Here is a 26,474-nt window from a genome sequence, read left to right as displayed (position 1 = left end):
TGATATTCCTATAATTTTTAAAATTCTGTTGTTTTTATGAATATAATCTAACATATATGTATAATATATAATCAAACATACTTCAGTGTATAATCTAACATATTTTGACTATTTTCAAATATTTATTCATATCCCTACATATTTCTTTTTTTTTCAATTTTTTTAATGTTTATTTATTCTTGAGAGAGAGAGAAGGAGAGAGAGCATGATGGAGGAGGGGTAGAGCGAGAGAGGAAGACAGAATCTAAAGCAGGCTCCAGGCTCCATGCTGTCAGCACAGAGCCCAATGCGGGGCTCGAACTCAAAAACCGCAAGATCATGACTTGAGCCAAAGTCAGACGCTTAACGGACTGAGGCACCCAGGTGCCCCTACCCCTACATATTTCTAAAAGGTATATGAGCTGTTACATTATAACTAAGTGCATTCTCTACATTGCCAACATCACCCACCCCTTAACTCCTGAAAACTCTCCCTTCAAGGTCCATCACCAGCAAAATCCCTATGTCCTTAAAGTTTTCTCTGAAATTACTTGTATCTTGTTAAACCCTAACCTGGGTATGCCCTGAAAACACCACTTCCCTGAAGTCCTCTCAGGTGGCAGCTCTATTTTTTGCCCCATTGGGGCAATGACCTTGACCATTCTAATTGGGGCTCCCTTGACCATTCTAATTCCCCCTCCCTAGAAACTCTCAGCTTTAATCTCTCGTCCTCAGACTCTCTGATCCACTACCCCAACAGTGTTACAGTTATCTACCATGCCTAGAATCCCTCCCTCATTTGTCCGTAATTTTCACTCCTGGCTCACTGCCATTCTCTCCAGCATTACTTCTGTCTTCATTCTTGGGATTTCAGTGCATACATATACGATCCTGCTAATACCCCTGGCCTCTCAGTTTCTCTAGCTTCTCACCACCTCAACCATTAACCTCCCATGGTTGCCCTCTAGACTGTGTCATCACCAACAGCTGCATGCTTCCATTTTCTCAAATTGCATGCCTTCCACTCTGACTACTCCTCTGCCTGGCCCTTGAGCTCACTCCATCCAGGATTTGGAAATCGACTCCCATCAGAACCCACTAGCCATTGATTCCACTACTTTTCACCCTCGTTCCTCCCTCCCAAGATGTTGGGTCCAGCTCAAGTTCCACGGACTGATATTATGTTCACTCCCTTGCATACATCTTGGCTCCTCTGCGCCTCTTTTGTGTTTCATACTCACTTGGCAGTTTTACAGTCCCGGCTGAATCCCAAGTCTCTGCCCACTTTGGACCAGCCCCTGTTTTTACACACTGTCTGGAGAAAAACGTACAACTGTCCTGTTGTTTGGTTTCACTTTTAGTTCATGACCATGAACCTCGACTGGGAACTTATGACTGTCCAACAGTCATGGTGGGTCATTCACTCTCAGTGGACTTTACTACAGTCTTCCCCTCCTTCCTGAGCCCTCCCACACCTCCTCTCTCAATCTCAATCTTCTTCTCAGCTGATGCCTTCCTTCTGACTTTTGCTGGAAATATGGAAGCAATAAAAAGGAGCTACCAGCTCCCACTGAGCTCTCACAGGTGGGCTCCTGCTGAGGCCCAGCCCCTCCACTCCTATACCCAGGGACATGCTCCAGTAATCCCTTCCTCACCTGCTTGTCCCTCCGTTGGTCATTCCCATCAGCATCCATCATACAAAGAAAAAAAAAAAAAAAAAACACTCCCTTGATCCCATTCCACGTGCTCCCTTTAACTTTTTCTCCCGTTCATTGCAAAACTCCCCAAACATCACCTGCCGTCCATCCCTGTTATTCGCACTTCTCCCTTCTCTTAAATCCACCTCAGTCAGGCTTCCGCCCAACTATTCCACTGCTCCTGTCAAAGTCCCCAATTAAATACAAGTTGCGAAATCCGACCGTTGCTAGCCCTCATTTCAGAGTCCTCTCTGAATGGCATGTGACATCGCTCTCGCTCTTGAAGTGCTCAAATCGTGACTTCTAGAATGCACCCCTTCTGGATCTGCCTCTTACTCCCCCAGCCAGTCCTTCTTAGTCTCCTGGGACTCAAACCTTAGATGTCTTCTCTGTCTATACTTAAGCCTGTGCTCTTCATCATCAAAGTGCCATGGCTTTAAAGATCAGTGTGCTGATGGCCTCCTGGGTTTCCAGCCAGACCTCCCTCTGAGCTCCACACTTACATGATCATCTATGAACTTCTGGGATATCTCTGTATGTCTGATAGACATCCCAGACTGAACTCCCCTACCCCTCCAACCCGGCTTCCTTCAGCTGCTTGAGGCCAAATTTGTAACACTTTCCCGCCATTTCCAACCCCCTGCCATCTCACACCTGGATTATGGCAGGAGCCTCCTAACTGCTGTCTCAGCCTCTACATCTTGCACTTCTACAGTGTTCTCAAAACAGCAGCCAGTGTGGTCCTTCTGCAACATTGGATAGATCACCTCTTCGTGCACAACCCCCCCCACCCCCTACCCCACCCCACCCCCTCCCCAGCGGCTCTCCATCCCACTCAGATAAAGAATTACAAGTCTTCAAAGCTGTACACAATCTGGCCACCTGTTCTTTCTCTGACTCTCTCTCTCGTCCCTCTTACCTTTTACTCACTCCGCTCCGGCCACACTGGCAGCATGCCAAGTGGGCAGCCACCCATCTGTCCACAGGTCTTTGAGTAGGCTACGGTTAGAGAACACACCTCCCAGTGACGTCAAAGGTCACCTTCTCAGCCATACCTACGCTGGCCACCCTGCACTCTCTGTCCCCCTCACCCAGCCCTATTTTTAATAACACTTCTCACCTCCTGACCTATTACATACCCTAGTCATTTTTCGTGTTTATCATTGTCTTCTGCCACAGTGTAAGATTTAGGACAGATTTTTGTCTGGTCTCTTCATTGACTTCTGTCTAGCATCTAGAGTGATGCCTCCCCCGTAGATGCTACCAAAAAAAAAAATGTCTTGAGAGTATGAATGAAAGTTTCCCCGTTTCTGCCCGGTGTCCTGTAGACACACGCTGAGAGATCTGCCTCATTATAGCTTTTAATTCCTTTTCAAGTTTCTCAAGTGTTACAGTGTAAACAGCATTCAGAAAATGAGTGCTAAGAACACTATGTCTTTGGCTTGGTTACATACGGTCTTATTCTAAACTGAAAACAACTCCTAGAATGAAGCAGAAGTATCATAAATATTGAAAGTATATGAACAGTAATAGATCCTTGACATTTTGGGGAATATGTTCAAAGTTCTTCACAATCCCCCCAAAGTACAGATACCACAATGGTATATCCTACTGTCATGAACTTTATGCGGAACAATAAAAAAGAGAGAAGGAAGCCACATGTTGCTGTAGATGGAATTGGCTCCTCTCCAGGCCCACTCACCCCCTGGCCCAGCCTTGCCCTGCTCAGGCTTCACACTTGTGCTGCAGAAACACCACAAATTACAGCGGCTCATGCGCCCTCAGCATCGCCCACATATTGCTGAAACCAAGGATATCAATTCTGTGGGAGCCAAAGGTCCGCTATATTATTTTGTCCTACTTGCAAAAATTTGAAATACTACTTTAAACAAATTAGTTGCCCTGGGGCGTTCGGCCTTCCTTTTAGAACATAGCATGTGTGGGTGTTAATTACAACTAAATGACAAGGGGATTATTATCAAAAACAAACTGAGCAATCATTTGTAACAGAGTAAGTTTTCACTTTGAGATCAAATTACAAATAAGCATCCATTCAGTTTGATTTTGGTCATCTGGTAATAAACTCTTGATGTGAACAAAAAGATGCAAAGGAGAAAACATATGTGTTTGTACTCATTTTTAAGCTGACTTTTCAATATAGATTCCAGTTCAAGAAAACCTTCTGCCGTGGTAACTTTTTCCCCTCATGATAGTGATCAGAAGCCTTCGACAAAGAAGAGTGGGAGTAAAGAAAGGGGATGCTGTCGCCACGGTGACAGCTGTCCAGTGTAAACATCTCACATCTCTTCCGTTTATCGTGTATTTTAGGGCAATTCAAGCTGCTGGAACAAGACCGGGATATAAAGGAGCCAGTGCAATATTTCAACAGTGTGGAGGAGGTGGCTAAAGCATTTCCTGAACGCGTGTACGTCATGGAGGAAATAACATTCAACGTGAAGGTAGTTCTAGAAGAACCGACTATTTATCCTCCCTGAAATAAGTTAACTTTCAAGTCACTATGTACACAGTGAGTTCCCCCTGTGCTTCATAGGAGAGTTCCATCTGATGGATTCGTGTCAGTGGCCCAAACTGGTCTTTTTAAGAACTGCATGTGCTGTAGATGACCTAACTCTCCAACAGGTTACTGTGTTAACATTATCTTTTGCTAGAACAACTGTCGAGGCAGATCAAAAGATTTTTTTTTTAATTTGGGCTTTATTCTCTAATATGTAACAGTTGTTTGGCCAGCTCTTCTGTAAGTCTGGATGCTCCACTTGTGGGAGCAAGCAAAAGGCATATGACAACACTAATACTGAGCACTTACTTAAAGAAAAAGGGAGAATCTTCCGGAGTGTGCCCTGACATCAGCTTCTATTCATTCCATTATTTGTAGTCTATCTATATCAGTACACAGAGGGAAAATTGATATATAGAATATTGCCCTGTATGTATTTGTTGATGTTTGGTCATCAGAGAAAAGCTAGATTGTGTTTATTGTGCTGTATTTGTTTTGCATTCTTAATGGGACATTTCTGTCCCCTGGTGCATAATGAGCGAGCTCCTTTGACTAGGCTTGCTGTTGAAGAGGGACTAACCAGAGAATCCCTGTCACCAAGGCCCAACCTTATTGCCTGTAAGTCCATTGTGTTTTCTTCAAAAACACACACGTTTGCTACAGCATTCTAGAAAGTGTTCACATTGAAAGCATTAACCTCCCTTCATTCAGCAGGAAGTCCAACTAAGTCATGTTCGATAAACATTTCAATATTTGGGGGGCAAGATGCCCGTTTGTTAGAAATCTACTCTATGTGAAAAACAGACTGCAGGGTATCTTAGTCCAAGAATGCAACAGTGTCTTTGTGGGTGACTCACTCTACCCACACTCCTCAGGAAAGGGGGGAAATGTCTAAGACAGCCTCCCTGTTGGAACAGTGGCCCTGCCCATTTGGTCAGCTAAGCCAAGTCATTCTTCCAATTCTAAAATAGAGCTGCTACTCCACTTTCTTTGGTTTTATTATTAAAATGGGTAGGTTTTGTGTCCTGTTAAATTCCTAACTAGCTAAATTATGCTTGTATTCAAAAATATTTATAACTTTTAAGGCCTTGAGTAGCTCAGTCTTTGAGTCTTGAACTTACATCGAAGATTTATGAGAACATGCTCAGTTTTAAACATACCAAGATTCATTGGTCAGGAGTTACTCAAATCCGATTTGATTCTTGTCTCAATAAGAGTTAAACCTTGCCTTAAAACTTATATCTAAAATTACCTAAATTGGGAAAAAAAATATTTAGAAAGGAAAGTTAATACTTTTAAACTCTTTTCTTAAAGCAATGCATTTGCTGATAAATCATGAGAAATCAAGCATAAAAATGTGTTAAGACTTTTTAAAGATTTTGTCAAGTATTAAAACTTAACATTAGTCTTTTGCAGCATATTGTTCTTGTAAAAGATTTTTTTAAATGCCTCTAGCAGCTGTTTTTTCTGTGTGAATTTGTATGAAGTCAGCAATGATTGAAAGAATAATATTGAAATCAATACAGTTTGATGGGTTGTTGTTTTTTTTTTACAGAATATCATGATTGACTCTGTTTATTCAAACATATGTAATAGAGATGCCATTTAAAAATTCAGCATAGCGGTATGAATCTATTTAACACTACTAACCTGTACACTTAAAAATGGTTAAGATGATAAATTTTATGTTACATATATTTTATCACAATTTTTCTTAAAAAAACCCAAAAAGGCTCAGAGACACAGACAAATGGGTAAGTGTACGGAATTCAAGCTTACAGCATCCATAGAGCTGCCTGGACTTGGGCTGAGTTCCTGTGCTCTCCATACATGAATATTTAATACCTCTAGTCTATTACTTAGAAAGTTTTTTTTTCTTATTTTTTTTTAATGTTTATTCATTTTTGAAAGACAGAGACAGAGCACAAGCAGGGGTGGGGCAGAGAGAGGGGAGGGGGACACAGATCCGAAGCAGTCTCCAGGCTCCCAGCTGTCAGCACAGAGCCTGACACGGGGCTCGAACCCATGAACCGTGAGATCATGACCTGGGCCGAAGTCGGATGCTCAACCGACTGAGCCACCCAGGTGCCCTATTACTTACAAAGTTTTGAGATGCTATCACATCCATCTGCCATTAATCATTAAGACATCGTTCACTTATATTCAAAGAAGAATTGATCAAGGAACCTCAGGAAATTTGCACAAAGAAATACACAAAAGTCTGTGTGCTTGGTGAATAAACACCCAAGTAAATAAATAAACCAAGGAGATTTATGGAAAAGATGTCTGGATACCACTTGGACCCCTCAAAAATAAAGTGTTGGAAGTCATGGTCTTTAAGAACTGGTCATAATGTGCATATGCATGTACACAGTACTTAATGTGAGAGCCAAGTGGGGGTAAGGAAATTGTGTGCCTGGTTACTACTTTGCTTGGAGAGGGGGAAAAATAACTAAAAACAGTACAACAGGGATGCCTGGCTGGCTCAGTGAGTAGAGCATGCAATTCTTGATCTCAGGGTCGTGAGTTCAAAGCCCATGTCGGGTGTAGAGATTACTTAAAAAAGCAACAGCAGTACAACATACTCATAAATACAGCTGTTATAAATAAATACTATTAAATGTATAATGTTAAATATTATATAACTATAGATGTTATCCAGAAAGCAATGTTTTAAGTGGTAACGGAATTCAGGCCTCCTTTCAAAACCTCACCCTCTACTCTCCGCTTCAGGTACAGCAGAAATTAGACCAAGAGGATAAACAGCTCAAGAAATAACTTACAGTTAAGAATTGGTAGCTAACTGGCATCTGGAGAGTCAAAAGGCACAATTATTATTTGAAATAAAAAAATAGAAACGTTTGTATAAACAGTCATATATACTTATAATAACAAATAGAAATGAAGCATAATAAGAATATGGAGTAGAACAGAGGGGTTGAAAACGAATGGGAACTCTATAGTGTTATTACTTTCAAGACTGTAGCAGAACTTGAACAAAAATTTATTGGCTAGGATTAGTACTATGCACAAATTTATTTAAAAATAAGCCATTCCTGGGGCATCTGGGTGGCTCAGTGGGTTGAGCGTCCAATTTCGGCTCACGTCATGATCTCACTGCTCGTGAGTTCGAGCCCTGCATTGGGCTCTGTGCTGACAGCTCAGAGCCTGGATGGAGCCTGCTTGGGATTCTCTGTCTCCCTCTCTCTCTGCGCATCCCCTGCTCATGCTCTGTCTCTCTCTGTCCCTCAAAAATAAATAAACATTGGGGCACCTGGGTGGCTCAGTCAGTTAAGCATCCGACTTCAGCTCAGGTCATGATCTTGCAGTTCGTGGGTTCGAGCCCCACATTGGGCTCAGTGGTGACAGCTTGGAGCCTGGAGCCTGCTATGGATTCTGTGTGTGTGCATCTCTCTCTCTCTCTCTCTCTCTCTCTCTCTCTCTCTCTGTTCCTCCCCTACTCATGCTCTCTCTCTCTCTCTCTCTGCTCCTCCCCTACTCATGCTCTCTCTCTCTCTCTCTCTCAAAAATAAATAAACATCAAAATTTTTTAAAATAAATAAACAAACATTAAAAAAGAATTAAAAATAAGCCATTCCAGGGTGCCTGCCTTAGTTGGTAGAGTGTGTGACTCTTAATCTCAGGATTGTTAGTTTGAGCTCCACGTTAGGCATAGAGATAACTTTTAAGAAATCAAAAATAAGCCATCCCTTTTATCTTGAAATTGTCCTTTTTCTTTAAGATTTGTTTTTTAAGGTTTATTTATTTCTTTGGGGGGGCGGGGAGGCTGGGGCAGAGAGAGAATTCCAAGCAGGCTCCACACTGTCAGAGTGGAGCCCGAAGTGGGACTCAACTCAGGACCATGAGATCATGATCTGAGCTGAAATCAAGAGTTGGACGCTTAACCGACTGAGCCACCCAGGCACCCTAAAATTAAATGTGTTTTTAAAAGATGCCTTGATGTGCTTGAAATTATCTGCCTGATTGCCCCATCATTAACTGCATGAAATGAATTAATATATATTAAATGTTTAATTCTTTAAACAGCAAATATATTTTGAGCACTTCCTGCACGTCTAGGCACTGTTAATAAACATGCAAACACTTGAGATTATAGTCAGTTGAGATTATATATATTGGCAGACAATATATGTACAAGTAGAAATACTACCTCCAAATAAAGGGATCAAGGAGACAATGAGATGTACAGGGTTTGGAGCTTGGGGCAAGGAATGGGCTTGGGGTATACATTTGTGGCTCAAAAGCTCCTCGATGGCATTTGAAGCCATAGGACAGGTTGAGTTCACCTACATCAGGGCTGATTTTTTTTTTCCTCCCAGGGACATTTGACAATGTCAGGGTACAATTTTGATTGAGGAAGGGTGAGTGCTACTGACTTCTAACAGGTAGAGGACAGGGATGCTGCTAAAAACCCTACAATGCACAGGACAGCCCCACACCAAAGATGATCTGGCCCAAAACGTCAGTAGTGCCGAAGCTAGGAAACTCTGACCTAGAGACTAGGTAAAGAAGAGAAGAAGAGACGAGACCAAAGACTGAGCCCTGGAACACCCCTGCATTGAGGTCCAGGAGAGACTGCAAGGAGTAACAGTAAGATGGTGAAGCATGTGGATGGATGTTCCAGAAGCCACAGGACAAAAAGCGTTTCAAAGAGGAAGGGGCAACAGTGTCAAATGTTACTTAGTGATTGGATTAGAGGACTTGGAACTCACTGCGAAATCCAGCAAAATGGAAGCCTTTGGTAGCCTTGACAGGAAGAAAATAACAGCTCAGAGATCCGAAAGTAAGTTTTTGCCAGGGAAGTACACAGTAGGATGGTCCCAGAGTTTTGTCAAGGTATAAATTTCAAGTGAGATTACTCAGCACCAGCTGTTTTCTTCCAGCCATCGTTGGCTTCCAGGATGCAGATACAGAGTAGACAGAGTGTTGCGTTTAATCAGAGCTGGGGCTGTACTAGGTGAGCGTAACAGAAATTAGAAAAAGTGTGGATGAAGTACGCCCTAGAGTGACAGATAGTGATGAGCCGTGGACTCCTCACTGGATAAAAAAAAAAGCGTGAATACAAGAAGTATCACCCCAGTGAGAACTAGGAGTCCTAATATGGGGTTAAGGAACTTCTGAACTGGTTAAGAAAGTGATGTGCAAAATTGGAGTGGTGGTAGAATATAAAATACTTGAAATTGGGGGCACCTGGGTGGCTCAGGAAGTTGAACACCCAACTCTTGATTTTGGCTCAGGTCATGATTCATGGGTTCGAGCCCCATGCTTTTAGCATGGAGCCTCTTTGGGATTTTCTCTGTCCCTCTCTCCCTGCCGCTCCCCTGCTCAGACACACTCTCTCTCTCACTCTCAAAAATAAATAGACTTTAAAAAATAAATAAAATACTTGAAATCAAACTTTAGGTGGTAATACTGTACAGGAAATGAGAGGAGTAGCTATTTTTTTCAAATCTATGTCTGTTTGAGCATCTAACTAAGGTGGTAGTAAATGGAAGATGAGGGGCACCTGGGTAATTCAGTTAAGCGTCCAGCGTCAGCTCAGGTCATGATCTTGCGGTTCGTGAGTTCGAGCCCCACATTGGGCTCTCTGCTGTCAGCACAGAGCCTGCTTCAGATCCTCTCTTTTCCTCTCTCTCTGCCCCTCTCCCATTTGAATGCACACACACACCCTCTCTCTCAAAAATAAATAAGTATTAAAAAAAAAGAAAATGGGAAGTGAGATGGTGAAGGAGATGAAAGAATATGTGGACAGGTAACCTCTTGCTCATTATCTGTGTCCATTGGCTCCAATCTCTCCAAAGCTAATGGCATTCGATATTTTTAAAACAACAGTCACCTGCCTCTTTCACACTGTTTCCTTTATCCATTTCAGTTTTTGGTTCCTGTGGTGAGAGTTTTGTTTCTTTTTACCTGCTTTACTGCATGTTTGTTTTTAACTGTAACTGGCATTTTCTTTCTTGTTTCTTTTAGTTGTTCATCAACGATCTCTATTGTCATGTTCTTTTCCAGTCAGAAGATGACCTATTTCAGTTGGCCATCCCAACTGAAGGCTCATTCCTCTACCTTTTAATAAGAAAAATCGCCACCCAGCAATTTGCAGGCATACATCTTCTTTTAAACAAGCTGTCGTGGATCTAAAGAGCATGTTGGAGTGCATAGTGTAGCTCAGGCCCTGAATTTGGAGCTGAGTTCACACTCCAAGTCCAGGCATTGACTATGAACACAGAAAGGTCACATGACCCCTTCGGTCCTGGTGTCATCACCTGCAAAATGGGGGTGATTCCACCCTCCTCGTAAACGTTTCATGAGAATTTCATGAAGTAATGGCACTAACGTGCTTTGCAAGTGACTAGTACTGGAGTCCACCAACCACAGCCTTGGAGTAAGGCACCTGTTTCGCAAATAAAGCTTTATTGGGACACAGCCACTGCATCCATATACATATATGTTCGGTGTCTGGCTGCTTCCACAATATAACAGTGGAGTTGAGTAATTGTAGCAGAAACCATATGGCATACAAGTCTAAAATTACTACTGTCTGGCCCTATAAGAAAAAGTTTGCCAACCCCTGATTCAGAACATAAAATCATACTAAAATTAAGTTTCCCATTTAAAAAAAAAAAAAGAATTCCCAGCACAGATTATTTCACTTACTCTTTATTTAGTACTTTGTACCCTGGACTCTATATTAAAACCTCAGTACAGGGGCGCCTGGGTGGCTCAGTCGGTTGAGCATCCGACTTCAGCTCAGGTCACGATCTCGCGGTCCGTGAGTTCGAGCCCCGCGTCGGGCTCTGGGCTGATGGCTCAGAGCCTGGAGCCTGCTTTGGATTCTGTGTCTCCCTCTCTCTCTGCCCCTCGCCCGTTCATGCTCTGTCTCTCTCTGTCTCAAAAGTAAATAAACGTTAAAAAAAATTTTTTTAAATAAGTAAATAAAACCTCAGTACATAGTAACTGTTGTTGTTTCAAAATACCCCTTCACCTCAAGTACTTCTTTGGAAACTTATCGTGCTGGTACCCAGTGAATTATTTCAAATGTTTTCCAGCCTTTTGAACTCAGCCCAGTAATGATGAAAAATTTTCCCACACATACACTTTCTGCCATCAAAATAATGACTAACAAATTCAGTCCTAATTTCAGTTCTGTCTTTACTGAGACATAAGCAGAGGGAAGAAAAGATGGCCTTCAGTTTGGCGTTGGGTAACTTGCCATCTCTAAGTGTGGAAGAGACATTCTGGCTTCACTGCTGTCGCCCAAAAGCTTCTTCATTAAAATTAGTGCTCTCGAGTCAGAGAGAGTCCAAATACCCTAATCTGGATGCTATAATGTTGCTATTTTCATTCCAGCTAGTGAGGTCCAAGGTTTCAGCTGTTCCAAGCATAGATTTCCCCAGAGGCAAAATAACAAGTTTGCATTGTCTCAACTGGGGAAAACGTCCCACTGGGGAATTGTGAGATTTCAGTGAGAGCGGGAGCATAGGCACCACCTCTGCCTGCACAGATCTCCTCAGAGCCATTGCCATGTGGTCTGGGGCGAGAGCGAGCCGACGTTCTTGTCACCTACATCTTGGCTTGTGATTACTGGGTTTGGCACCTGTTTTCTGCAGAGGTGATAATGTCTAGCAGCAAAGCTATCCTAATGGGTGGAGAAGGATTGCAGCGTTGTCTTTTTTAATAGGGGAAAAAAAAAATCCTGTTAAGATTCAGAGACTTAAATGCTAACTGAGCTTCTTAATACTGAGAAACATGACCGAGAGTAAAATGATAAAATATTATAAATAATCTCACGGGACTAGGATGTTTACAGACGGTTTTTAAAATCGTCACGTTTTAGATCTGGAAAGGCCCTTAACACAACATTGAGTCCTACTCTTTTTAGCAAATAGGAAAACTAAGAAACAGATGTTAGCCGACTTCATTGATGCGCACAAAGCCACAAAACCACTTAGCAGCAAAGCTTAGTCTCCTGATTCAATCCGGTCATCTTTGTGCTCCCCCAAATGCTATTTGTGGATTTCAGATACGGCTCACAATTGTGATCAGAATACCCTTTCGCGTTGACTCAGTAGCTTGCATGGTTAATTCATTTTCTTATTTAAAAATCCAAACAAAGGTGTCCAATAATTACTACCTAGCCAAATCTTCCTGTCTTTTGTACTTTGGAACACCTGTGGTCTCACACATGGGACTTGGCAACAGTATGAGTGTTACACATGTAAGTTTTTCGATCTTTCCTGACGCAAGCATTTGAAAGAGAAAATCCTACAAGTTAACTTACTGTCAGCATCCGTGCAGCATGTATCTAAGTGAACCCTTTTGAACAACAACAAAAATACTTCTGTAAAGGGTTAGCCCCAAAATTTTAAAGTATTAACCAGTATTATCAGAGAAACAAGGCTACATACAGTTGGGTTCTTGCATTGTTGCTTGAAGCAGCATTAAAGATACACTGACGTGACTTCAATGCACCATTGAATAAATAAGGAGAGTTCTAAAGTTTAATGTGAGTGATTCGTGCAACTCGATGCTGAACTTTGGATGTTTTCCAAGGCTTCCAAGTTACTGAGAATCCACTAGGGTTTTATCCCCAACTCATAGATTTGAGGCAATTCATGTGCCTTTTATCTTAACATATTAGTTACCCTTTTTTAAGCTGCCATCTGAAAAAGATGAAATAAAGCTCTTCCCCCTGTGCCGACTAGTTGGACTGTATCTTATTTCCATGTATAAAGTAGTTCACAAGTGAAACATATGTCATGCTACTCTCTTTACTCATTTTAACAGAACAACTACAGACGAGGCCTTGAAAATACATTAATTGAGAGGTGTTAGGCTGCTTGTGATTCTACTCTTGTCTGTTTCATTCTATGACCTCTTCCTGATCATTTTGTCTTTCGGGCAAAAACAGCTTGCTAGTTGCCTTTGTTCTGCATTTGTCGGCCATCCTATGGTCGTCCTAAAGTGATACTTCTTTGGGGGAGTTTTGTGGGTGGACATGTTGTTTTAAGAGTGTAGTTCAGGTGTAACCATCATTCCTAGTTTAAAATACCATGCCTAGTGTCTGTCTTGACAATTCAGAAGAAGCATCTCTTCCCCAAGTTGTAGGATTGTAATAATCAGAGAGGTGGGTTTTTCTTGGGAGTTTTCAAAACGAATAGGGATTATTTGCTCTGGCATTTTCTACCTCTCTGGAACCTTTCAAGTGCAAGTAATTCTAGTTAGCCAGGTTTGGGGGGGAGCTGTGAATTTTATCCGAAGTTCTGTTCAAAAAAAGAACTATAATTTCGTTTGTTTCCTAAAATGTAGAATACTTTTCTGTCATCTTCAAGAGAAGTCCTTGAACCAAAGTTAAACTTCTCTCCATCTCCCGAGGTGTTGTATGACTTTAGTCTTTGCATGAAGAGACCTTCCACCCCGAGAATTGGGTGTTTTACGGTCTCGGTAAGATTGTTTGTTGCCTTTTATTGGTTAGAGTACCTGCCTTAATTAACCATCCCTTTGTCCAGTTTTAATTTCCACTTCTATTCTGCTGTGGTCTGGTAACAGTTCGAATGGAATTTTTATTATAGGGGAGTAAGCATGCTGAGATATGGTCTTTCAAGGCTTTTCTATAAGCCCTAACATTAACATCATATTTTTTTTGGCTGATCAGAGGCCTTGAGCTCACTGCCTTGTTCTTGACTATATTCCAGAGAGATCAGAAATTATCAATTATTGGCCAATCTAAATTTTGTCAGATGTAAGAAAAAAAAATTTTTTAATTGCATGTTTCTTTACCATGAGTCAGATGTCCTTTATTTTCAAGAGTCATTCAGAATGATAAATTGGATACAATCATGAGGTTAATTATGTCAGTGTTTGAAGATAGCCCAGTGGCTTTGATTTTTGTTGTTCTTGTTGTTGTTGGTCTTCTGAGGTTTTCAGGCCTTGTCTGGAAAACGACCATTTGGCAAGCCCTCTGCCATACCACTGCAAATTAAATCATTGCCACGCACTTCTCCTCCTTGCCCTATTTCCTGTTTAAAAAGAGAGAGGAACACTCAGGATTGACATTTATCTTAACTCTTCATGCCTGTTGTTCCTCATTTTCTGCCATTTTCCCAAAGAAAAGAGATACAAAAATTGAAGTTTGGGGGGAAATGACCTAATACTAATCAAATATTAGTTATTTGATCCAGCAGTCAGATCAATCCTGATTTTTTTTTTTCAAGAGTTGAAATGTTGACCTCTGTAACATGTTTGATCTTTAGAACAACTGTTCTTAGAAAACAGATTATCTGTTGCCAGAGCTGTCTGTGGGTGTGGGTGTGTGTAAAACTTTATATCAGTGTTTTAAAATGTTGCTTGACCGTGGGGTATTAATTCCGAATGGTATTATGAACAGTAAAACCCTGATAGTTTCCTGGACTAGACCTATTAGAGTTGTTTAGATAACACACTTTGAATTACTTCCTCTCAGGAAACATTGAAACTGGAAATGTTAAGCAGGCACGCATACCGAAGCACTTAGACAGAACGCATTGTTTCTTTTGCTCTTAAAAAAATAAAAAAGGAAAGAAATTATGCAAATAAATCACATCTGTGGAAACCAGAGGAGACTGTCTCAACTGCCAGAGGAAGAGCATTTATTCAGGAGATTCTTCACCCGTCACCAACAGTGACCACAAGATCGGTTGGGACGTTAGTCTCATAATTTTTGCAGAACTAATTGCTGGCATTAATGATGCCATCAGGGTTGGGAGCGTGGAATTACAGATTGTACTCACATATGTTATACATTTTTATGTATGGGAGTAGGAGTAACTTCCTCTAGAAGTATACACATACACAAGAACGTAGACAAAACTGTTGAATGTGCCCAGAGAGTGACATTTAGTAAGGATAATTTTGAGCTGTTTAAACTGTGCACGTCCCGTCTTGATTTGTGTCTCACAAGCTACACGGACGTTCGCTTTCAGTTCTTTTGGTGTGCGGTACTCACTAGACCCCATGATTTCTTCATTCTAGAAGGTGTATGTTTATAAAGGTAAATTAGGAAAAATATATTAATTTGATTTAAAGGTCTAGAAAGAAACATATGCTCTGTTATTCCTTCGCAATTGAGAAGCTCCTTGGATGTTAACTGGAAATAGTTTGTTGTGTGAGTGAGTGTGTGTGTGTTTCTCAAGTCTCATGAGAACCCTTTCTCTCAACATCCCTGTCTCCATCCTGATCCAAATGGATGAACTGCCAAGTTTTTTACAAAGTTTTACTAAAAAGGAAGTACAGCAGTGCATCTGAGCATTTTGGAGGCTAGTCTGCCTTAAAACGGTATATTTTTTTGAATCATTTCAATGTGTTCACTTCCTTTGGGATGTAACTGTAAGGATATTTCAGGCCCTATTCTGACATTAAGTTTTATTTTGGGATAACACATTGAATAAAAACTTGAGCAATTCTTCAGTACAGAAGAAAGGATAATGCTTAAAGTAGTGGTTAGGGCTTGAAAACAGTAGTAGGTAGAAATAGAAGCCAACATGAACCTACACGGAAGTGAAAGTCAATATGAAACAGAATTATTAAGAAGTTAAATGTTTTTGTGGGGTGCCTGGGTGGCCCAATTGGTTAAGACTCTGACTTTGGCTCAGGTCATAGTGTCACGGTTCAGGAGTTCAAGCCCTACATAGGCACCAACCCCATGGTCAGGTGTCCACGCAGAGCCCTTTCAGATCCTCTGTCCCCTTTCTCTCTGCTGTCCCCTGCTCATGCTCACTCTCTCTCAAAATAAATAAAAGAATTTAAATGTTTGGGGGGCAACTGGCTGGCTCAGTTGGTAGAGAATTCAACTCTTGATCTCAGGGTTGTAAGTACGAGCCCCAAATTGGGCACAGAGCTTACTTTTTAAAACTTCTTTAATGTTTTTATTGTTCATAAAAGTAATATTAATGGCCTCTATTTATTGAGAACTTGCCACTGTGGGAAGTTGTTTACATACACTGATTAAGCTAGTAGAGTAGACGGTAACAGTAATGTTCTCATTTTGCCTGAGGTCACCTAATACTAAAGGCAGATACAAACTCAGCTCATAACTTAGTTAATAGTTTTGTTCCAGTTAATTTCCAAAGGCCATAGATCTTTTCATTCATCTATCCCTGGGCTCGGCAAACTTTTTCTGTAGAGGGACAAAGAATAAATACATTTGTGGTGGGGCACCTGGGTGACTCAGTGAGTTAAGAGTCCAACTCTTGGTGCCAGCTCAGGTCTTGATCTCATGGTTGAGAGTTCAAGCCCCGCATTGTGCTCCACACCCAACATGGAGACTACTTTTTAAAAAATTTGTTTTAGTTTGTGGGCTTACAGTTACCATTGCACCCACTCAACGTTGCCATTGTAGAGTGAAAGCAGTCGTAAACTGTGCATAAAGGAATGAACACAGCAATGTCCTAATAAAACTTTATTTACAAAGTCAGGTTGTGGGCCACATTTGGACTATGCACAATACTTTGCTGACCTCTGATCTGTATTATTGTAAACATAGCTAGATGCTAGCTGAAAATAAAAGCCTTAGGGATAAACTAAAAGTAGAATTAATAGCAAATGAATCTTCATAGGGACTTTTCGTGACCAAAGTCAAGAGAATAAAGTAACTGAAGCCTTGAGTCTATAAGTCCTGTGGGAAAAGAAAGTCAGCCTTGGTATGTGCCAAATACTGTAATTTATAAATGATTTATTAGCTTAAAAAAAAACTCTCTTTTCTGGGCACCTGGGTAGCTCAGTCGGTTGAGCATCTGACTCTTGATTTCAGCTCAGGTCATGATCCCGGGTCGTAGAATGGAGCATCAGGAGCTCCTGCATCAGGAGCATGGAGCCTACTTACTCCTTTGCTCCCTCTCTTTTTAGAAAAAAGAACAACCTAATCTATATTCTTTAAAACTCTCAAGGTCATAAAAAACAAGGAAAGACCAAGAAACTCACAGAATAAAGGACTGGATGCCTTGTGATATCCTGGCTCGATCCTGGAACAGAAAAAGGAGATTAGTGGGAAAAAATTAATGAAGTCCAAATAAAGCTTTGTGGTTGACTTAGTAGTCTTGTATTAGTGTTAATTTCTTAGTTTTGATAATAACGTGCCACGGTTCAGTAGCATGTTAACAGGAGAAGTTAGACAAAAGGTATACAACTTTGCACCTTTTCTGCAAATCTGAAATTATTCCAAATAAGTTCATTTATATTTACTTTATTTTATTTTATTTTATTTTATTTTATTTTATTATTTTATTTTTGTTAGAGAGTGTGCAAGCAGGATAGAGGGTCAGCAGGGTGGGGGAAGAGAATCTCAAGCAGGCTCCACGCTCAGCACACAGACTGATTCGGGGCTCCATCCAGTATCCTTGGGATCATGACCTGAGCTGAAATCAAGAGTCAGATGCCACCCAGGCCCCCCAAATTGTGCTTATTTATTATTAATTTATTTATTTAGATTCCTAAACTTATTCCAATATAGACGCCCAGATGAATACGGAGTCTGAAAGTAAATACAATTAAATTGAGGTCTTGTTAAAAATAATAGCAACACTTAATCTTAGTCACCTAAAATGGATTTGGGGAGCCTGAACTACCATTAGAATAATATTGTGCTGGCATTTATGTTCTGATAGTGCCTGCTACAGAGAAACGCACTTCACTAACAAGACAATGGAGCTGTTTGTTTTTTATAGCGCTAATACGGATTGACAGATTGCTGTTCCAAAGTTTAAAATTACATAGAATGACCTAGAATAGTGGGTAAGAAACTATTTACAGAGATTGCCACTGTCAGGTTTTCTAAACACACACTGATGATTACCACTTAGTAAATAACATGAACATTGCTGGTCACTTTACCCAGATGCTTTTTCAGTAACATAAAAGAAAAAAAAAATCTATCTCCAGCTTAGTATAAATAAGCTTGATACGAAAACCTGACAGGGGCGCCTGGGTGGCTCAGTTGGTTAAGCGTCCGACTTCAGCTCAGGTCATGATCTCGCAGTCTGTGGGTTCTAGCCCCGCGTCGGGCTCTGTGCTGACAGCTCAGAGCCTGGAGCCTGTTTCAGATTCTGTGTCTCCCTCTTTCTCTGACCCTCCCCTGTTCACGCTCTCTCTCTCTCTGTCTCAAAAATAAATAAATGTTAAAAAAAATTTTTTTAAATAAAAAAAGAAAACCTGACAAAGATAACATAATAGAGCTATAGACTAATTTCACCTGTGACTAAGATACATAAGTCATAGATGAAATAGTATCAGAAGAATCATATAGTGTAGTTTTAAGTGCACCACGCTCATAATTATTTCAGGCATATAGGGTTGTTTCAATATTTGAGAGTCTACTCATATAAAACATAGCACATCAAAATTAAAAATAAACATGACTATTTTATTGGATACAGAAATGGCATTTGATTAAAAACATTTTTAAAATTTCTTTGTAGAGGGGCACCTGGGTGGCTCAGTTAATTGAGTGTCCGACTCTCTTGATTTCGGCTCTTAGCGTGATCTCACAGTTGTGAGGTCGAGCCCCACTTCAGGCTCTGCAATGACAGTGTGGAGCCTGCTTGGGTTTCTCTCTCTCCCTCTCTCTCTCTCTGCCCCTCCATTGCTCTCTGTCTCTCTCTCTCTCTCTCTCAAAATAAATAAACCTTAAAAAAAAAATTCTTGTAGAAACATTTAGAAAACTAGAATTGGTAAGACACATTACTAATATGATTTAAAAAATCCATGTCAAACCATCAAATTCCTCATTTGATATTAAAATACTGATGATATTCATATTAAAATATGGAACAACACTCTCACCACCATACTGTTGTCAGGGAGAAGGGTTGAAAACTAAAAAAAAAAAAAAAAAAAAAAAAAGATAAAGTTTGCATTGGTTACGTAAGATTTAGTCACTTAAGAATCTCAAGGTGATCAACTGGAAAAAACTCTTGCAGTGAGGTTCCAGGGCATAGGAGATCTCAACAAATCATATGCAGCAAGTACAAATGAACAGCAACGTTCAGGGATCGACAACAAAGGCAAACTTAATTCGGGAAATAAAATCTCAATAAATGATGAGCATTGTCATGTGTTTATTTATAAATATGATGATGATGTCACTCCTTGCCAAAACAGCAGGTAGATTCACTGCCAATAAAATGACCAATGCAAACCATAGACAAAATGATTGTGAAGTTCATCTGGAAAAATAGGCAAAAATATCTAAAATTTTCTTAGTGTCCTGCTTTAACTTTTTTTTTAAGTTTATTTATTTTGAGAGACAGAGCAGAGGAGGGGCAGAAAGAGAGAGAGAGAGAGAACCCCAGGCAGGCTCTGTACTGTCAGCATGGAGCCTGATGCAAGGTTCGAACTCACAAAAGGTGAGATCGTGACCTGAGCCAAAACCAAGAGTCGGACACTTAGCCGACTGAGCCACCCAGGCGCCCCCTGTTTGAACTTTTTATTTTGAAATACTTGCAGTCTTAAAAAATGTTTGCAAGAATAATAAAAGATCTCCCTAAACACTGTACCAGATTCACCAGCTTTTAACATTTTGCCACATTTGTTTCATCATCCTCTACCCCGTATATACACATATACATACACACATATAACTTATATTTTTCTGAATCATTTCAGAGTGAATTACAAACATTATGCCCTTTCCTCCTTAATACATCAGTGTATATTTCTAAGAATAAGGATATTTTTTATGTAAAAATAGCATTTTTTTTTAATTTTTTTTTTTAACGTTTATTTATTTTTGAGACAGAGAGAGACAGAGCATGAACAGGGGAGGGGCAGAGAGAGAGAGAGAGACACAGAATCTGAAACAGGCTCCAGGCTCTGAGCGGTCAGCACAGAGCCCGACGCGGGGCTCGAACTCACGGATCGCGAGATCATGACCTGAGCCGAAGTCGGCCGCTTAACCGACTGAGCCACCCAGGCGCCCCCAAAATAGCATATTTTTACATAAGTGATGTGAGACTCTACAATCCATCCAAGTTGTACTTCATAGCATTTTTTTCCCTTTAGTTCAGAATCCATTCCAGGATTGCATGTTGCATTTACGTTGCATTTTGTCTTTAATTCACTTTAACCTGGAGCAGTTCCTCAACCTTTCTTGTCTTTCATCACATGGATGTTTTTCAGGAACATACACCAGGTATTTTATACAATATTTCTCAATTTGGGTTTGTCTGTTCTTTCTTTGTAATTAGGTAATTAGATTCTGGTAATGCAGTTGTAGGTGGAATGTTCTATAACTGAGGTCCTAAAATCGGGAATCACATCCAGAGGCACACGACATGGGGATCCCTCTCTGGTTGTATTAAATTTGATCACCTGGTCAGAGTGTTGTTTAGTTTCTCCAGTCTGTAGTTGTTTTTTCTCCCCTTGCAATCAGTATGCATTTTGAGGGAAGACACTTTAAGACCACTCACATAACCTACTCAATCAAACTCATCCTATAAATTAAGCATTCTTAATATTTCTTGTGTAGACCAATCTTGAATCCCACCACTCCTGTGCATTTGTCACCTTACTCCCTTCATTTTTTTCATTCATTCCTCATTTTGATAACAGTGTGGATTTAGGCATTCCTGCTTTGTTCAATAGATTATAATTCACTGCAGTCTTTATGTATTATGATGCTCAAATCATCCCAGATTTGGCCAGTGGAGGCCAATTCAGGCTGACTCCTGTGTCCTTTTGACATGTTCCCATCATGTCGGGAGCACTTCTTCACTTTCTGGCACAACAAAATGTCCCAAGCTTATCTTATACCTTTCCTGCCCTAGTCCTGGAATCAAGATTCCTTTTAGTAGGGAATGGTTTGGGACACTAGGTATATTCGGTGATGTCTTTACTTCTAATCCCTTGGAAAGAACAAAGCTAAGACATAGATGTGTGCGAGCATGTACAGTTTCCTAAAATTATGAGTTAATACCAGTACCTCCCAATTTCAGTCAACCCAGCAGAGTTCTTTCTTACCTTTCCTAGTTCCACATTTCTGTCTTCCCTCCACAGTGAAAACTCTGGCTCTCAAGAGAATATGTTTACTCATTTGTTTATTTTTACAATATACATAAATGGTCTCAGAATCCCTATGTCCATTCTCATATGCAAAACAAATCTACCTAAAAGAACACCATAGTGGTTGGTCTTTTTTTTCCCTACTGGCAATTTATGTCAAAGCATTTTAAAGTTACGTGGGTGATTTCTCTGTCTCTGTCCCCTGTGTGGTAAGTTTTTCTTTGAAATAAGATTGGATTCATCCGTTTCCATTTGCATTCAGCTTTCAGTTTCTTTTAAATTTTTGTTGACTTTATTTTATTTTTGGAATATGTTGGAACATTAGCATATCTCCTAAACATTAAAACTCGATAGCAAGGCACACTCACAGAGGTGTCCCTCCCTCCTTACCTCCCTTAAGTACCAATTTCATTGTTTTCTGGTTTGTTTTTCTTGTATTCCTTTTTTTATATATATAAAAATAAGCAGAAAAATATATACTGATTTTTTTCCTTCTTAAATGAAAAGGTAGTATATTATATAAACTTTTATGCACTTTGGGGTTTTTTTTTCACTTAATATATCATGGAAGTCATTTCATGTTAATTCATTGAACTCATTCTTGTTCTTTTTTGCATAATACATTTTGTGTCTGTGCCTTAGTTTATCCTATCAATTTCTTATGTTTGGGCATTTAGATTGGTTCTGGTATTGTACAAATACAAATAATACTCAACTTTGTGCATTTGTATTTTCATACTGATGGAGGAATGTCTTTGGATAATTTCCTAGAAGTAGGATTGCTGAGTGGAGGGATAAATGGGTGCATAGTTTGGTTAGATATTGTCAAATTCCCCGCCATGGGGAAATCATTTTGTATTTCCACCAGCTATGAACAAGAGTACCTGTTTCCTCATAGCCTCCCCAGCCGAGTATGAGTTCAAGCTTTTGTTATCAGTGTTCGAGATAAGACGCGGTATCTCAGTATAATTTTCATTTGCTTTTCTCTAATTATAAAAGAAGTTGAACATCTTTTCCTTGGTTTGAAGTCTGTTGTGCACTTTTTTTTAGTGAATTGGCTTTTTATGACTTTTGCCAGTTTTTCTGGAGGATTTTTGGTCATTTTTTTAAAAGTTGCTTATGTAGGAGCACCTGAGTGGCGCAGGTCCATTAAGCATCCAACTCTTGACCTCAGCTCAGGTCACGATCTCACGGGTCGTGGGTTCAAGCCCTGCATCGGGCTTTGTGCTGAAGGTGCAGAGCCTGCTTGGGATTCTCTCTCCCTCCCTCTCTCTGACCCTCCCCCACTTGTGCGCACACTCTCTCTCTCAAAATTTAAGTTGCGTATGTATTAAGGGTGTTAGTTCTTTACTTGCAGAAATATTGCAGATATTTTCTCTCAGACTGTTACTTGACTTTTGACTTTGCTTCTCGTTTCTTGCCACCCAAAAATGTTTTGAGTCAGAATAACCACAAATGAGGGCTTTTGTTATCAGATCTGAAAATGTAAGATAAAGACGTAGAAATTGAAACAACTTAGTTATGATGAGACAGTAGGCAGAAAGGTCATTAAGATAAATGGCCCCAAAGTAGATACAAATATAAGTTACAATGAATGTATGTGTTTTATAATTTTTTTTATTTTTTTATTTGGACTCCATGCCCAGCATGGGGCTTGAGCTCGCAACCCTGAGATCAAGAGTCGCACGCTCTACCCACTGAGCCAGGCAGGCACCCCATGTGTTATATAAATTTAGTGCATGATCAAAGTAGCAGCACTTCAAATACGTGATAAAAATAGTTATTTAGGAAGTATACTGGGCAGTCATTAACTGTTTAAAAAATGAAAGTGAGATCTCTACCTTTAATAATCCATCAAAGAAATTTTAATTAAATAAGTTAAATAGTTAATAAATGAAACACCATCAAAATACTAAAAGAAAATATTGGTTAAATGTATCAGTTTTTCTCAATCTCAGCACTACTGAAATCTGGACTAGATCATTCTTTGCCATGAAGGATTGTTCTGTGATTGTGGCATGTTTAACAATATACCTGGCCTCTACCTGCTAGGTGTAAGTAGCACCCTCCCAGCCATGACAATCAAAAACGTCTCCAAACTTTGTCAGATGTCCTCAGGGCCTGGAGAATGGGGACAAAATCACGCCTAACTCAGAACCAATGATTTGTATTAACTAGTAGAAGCGTAATGCCCAAGAATGAAATTACAAAGGAAAATTTTGAAAATGTTTGCTACATAGGAAGACAAACCTTTAGCACTTAAAGAAGTTATAAAGTTGAAATTCAAGCAACAAATTGAAAAATACAGAGCATAAAGGACATTCACATTACATGAAAAGTAACAGGTAAGATGACCATCCCATTAGCAAAATGGGTGAAGGACACAAATAGACAGTCACAAAGTAAGAGACCTAAATAGCCACATAAAAAATACCAAAACATATTCACCATCCTAATAGTCAACTAAAGCAAATGGAAATAAAATGTGAAGGAATAAACGCAGGATGCATGCTTTACCTTTAATATTGGCAAATGTTAAACTTCTTTATCCTGAGTATGGAGAGGCAGGTAATTTCATAAAGTGGAAGAAGTGTAAATAGCTATAACATTGATAAAGCACAACAGCAAGTACATATTAGACCTCTCAAGTGCATATATAGCTTTACCCATGCAATTCAACTTCTGGGCCTTTATCCTAAGGAAATAGTTGAACTGTAAAAAAAATAAATAAATAAAATAAAGTTCGTTGCAGTACTATTTACAATGGCCAAACATTGGGAAAACTCATCGAATAATAACGAACTAGTCAAAAATTAAGGCACATCCCCAGATAATCAAATACAGAAGGTCAGTACATGAGAAAATGAATATAGTGAGAAACGAAACAAGAAAACTCTGTGGGTGTGTTCACAAATCTCTGAGATAGACGACACGTCTCATTTCTTTTTTTCTCTTGTTTATGTAAAATTGTTAACATAGATTATCTTTAGTGGTAAAACTATAGAATTTGTTCATTTTTACATCTGTATTTTCTAATATTTCTTCCAATGAACATGAGTAGAATAAAATTCAAGAACAGGGAGAAATAAAACATTTTTCCATCCTCTGTCCCAATTCCAATTTCAGAAAGTTTCATAAAATTTTAATACTAAAAAATAAGGAATTTTCTTACAGTGGTGTTCATGGAAGCGTTTTTTATAACTGGAAAAGACAGAATGATGAGATTAATGTCCCCAAATAATTATTCATACGATAGGCTATTCTACATAGACAAAGAAACTGGAAGGATGTTTATCAAACCATTAACCATGGCTGTCTCTGAATCAGGCCCGTGGGTGTTATTTTCTTTTTGTGTCTTTTCTCTGTGCTTCTCAAATTTTTATTAATGAACAGATTCCTTTTTTCCTCAGAGCCGAGTGTGTTTTTAAAAGGTTAAACGAGTATCTTCGTGTTATTGTTAACCATATAAATTTTATACAAGGAATGCTAAAATAGCGTTTTCCTCTGTATGTGTGCTCGTGTATCCTAATGGCAAGTTGTCTCCTTCTTTGTGGGAATGGACTAAGGGAAACTAACCTAAAATTTGATATATCCTATTGTAGGTTGCCTCGGGTGAGTGCAACGAGGACACCGAAGTTTACAACATCACCCTCTGTACTGGGGATGAACTCACTCTAATGGGGCAGGCAGAAATCTTGTATGCAAAGACTTTCAAAGAAAAGTCACGACTCAACACAATCTTCAAAAAGATTGGGAAACTCAATTCCATCAGTAAGCTGGGCAAAGGCAAAATGCCCTGCCTCATTTGCATGAATCACCGGACCAATGAAAGCATTAGCCTTCCATTCCAGTGCAAGGGCAGATTTAGCACCCGGAGTCCCCTGGAGCTTCAGATGCAGGAGGGCGAACACACCATCCGCAACATTGTGGAGAAAACCAGGCTCCCCGTGAATGTGACTGTGCCCAGCCCTCCCCCCAGGAACCCCTACGACCTCCACTTCATCCGTGAGGGGCATCGCTACAAGTTTGTGAACATCCAGACCAAGACAGTGGTGGTTTGCTGTGTGCTGCGGAACAACAAGATCCTCCCCATGCACTTCCCTTTGCACTTGACCGTCCCCAAGTTTAGCCTCCCAGAACACTTGGTGAAGGGAGAAGTGTGGCCCGAAACCCTGGTCCATCACTGGCTGGGTATCTGCCAGGAACAGTTCGACATCGATGAGTATTCCCGGGCTGTCCGAGACGTGAAAACTGACTGGAATGAGGACTGCAAGAGCCCCAAGAAGGGCCGGTGCTCTGGCCACAACCACGTGCCCAATTCGCTTAGCTACGCTCGCGATGAGCTCACCCAGTCCTTCCACCGGCTCTCCGTCTGTGTGTATGGCAACAATCTCCATGGCAACAGCGAGGTGAACCTTCATGGCTGCAGGGACCTGGGGGGAGAGTGGGCCCCCTTTCCTCATGACATCCTGCCCTACCAGGACCTGGGTGACAGTGGGAGCGACTACCTTTTCCCGGAAGCCAGTGAGGAGTCAGCAGGCATCGCAGGCAAGTCAGAACTCCCGTACGAAGAGCTCTGGCTGGAGGACGGCAAGCCCAGCCAGCAGCTCCTCACTCGTTCCCTGAGCGAGGAGAGCAGATGCGATCAGCCCAGAGGTTCTGTCCGGTCCAAGTGCGCAGCCTCTCCTCTTCCTGCCCCCGGAGCTCTGGGAGCGGCAGTGAAGTCTTCAGAGATCGCCCTACCTCCGCCTCCAGTGCCTCCCAAATCTGAAGCCGTAAGTCCCTTGTTTTTGAGTGATGGCATCCTTCCGTCTCTCTGCTCAGGCATCTACTAATTCATCTTCTTTCCTAAAGAAAAGGAAAACTCCCCGATGGGAAAGTATCCGGAGAAGCAAATCTGCTTAATTTGGAGTGAAATAGAAATACTTGCCAGATTATTTTTACCAGTTAGGAGTCAGAGTTGTACTCTACGTTTGATGAGAAACCTTGAGAGTTTGTAAACGGGAGGGGTTTAAACACGACTTTCGCTGCCGCCTGGAGAGCGGATAATAGGGAGGAGAGGGCAGACCGCGGGAGACCAGAGAAGAGACATTAGAGTAATGGAGGTAGGAAATGATGAGGCCTGAACCACAGCAGTTGGTAGCAGGGAGAAATGAGCTGCTTCAGAACATGTTTTAGAGGTAGACCCGAGTGTACTTACTGATAAATTGGATGTGGGTAGTGACGGAAAGAGA

At 40.6% G+C, this 26,474-nt stretch overlaps 1 protein-coding gene across 4 annotated transcripts in view; it reads left to right on the top strand.

The window, feature by feature from the left end:
- The window catches only part of GAREM1 (GRB2 associated regulator of MAPK1 subtype 1), a 204,279-nt gene that overhangs the window by 156,257 nt on the left and 21,548 nt on the right, over positions 1 to 26,474 (top strand). For all 4 annotated transcript variants that reach the window (XM_047828339.1, XM_047828338.1, XM_047828342.1 and 1 more), the window contains 2 exons: positions 4,005 to 4,135; positions 24,843 to 26,015. In XM_047828339.1, the coding sequence (XP_047684295.1) occupies positions 4,005 to 4,135; positions 24,843 to 26,015 (1,304 nt within the window). The remainder of the gene's footprint in view (positions 1 to 4,004; positions 4,136 to 24,842; positions 26,016 to 26,474) is intronic.

Source organism: Prionailurus viverrinus, chromosome D3 (assembly GCF_022837055.1).
Source record: "Prionailurus viverrinus isolate Anna chromosome D3, UM_Priviv_1.0, whole genome shotgun sequence".
Classification (NCBI taxonomy): Eukaryota; Metazoa; Chordata; class Mammalia; order Carnivora; family Felidae; genus Prionailurus; species Prionailurus viverrinus.
Note: the sequence above shows the minus strand (reverse complement) of the source record. Positions and strands in the feature narration are given on the sequence as shown.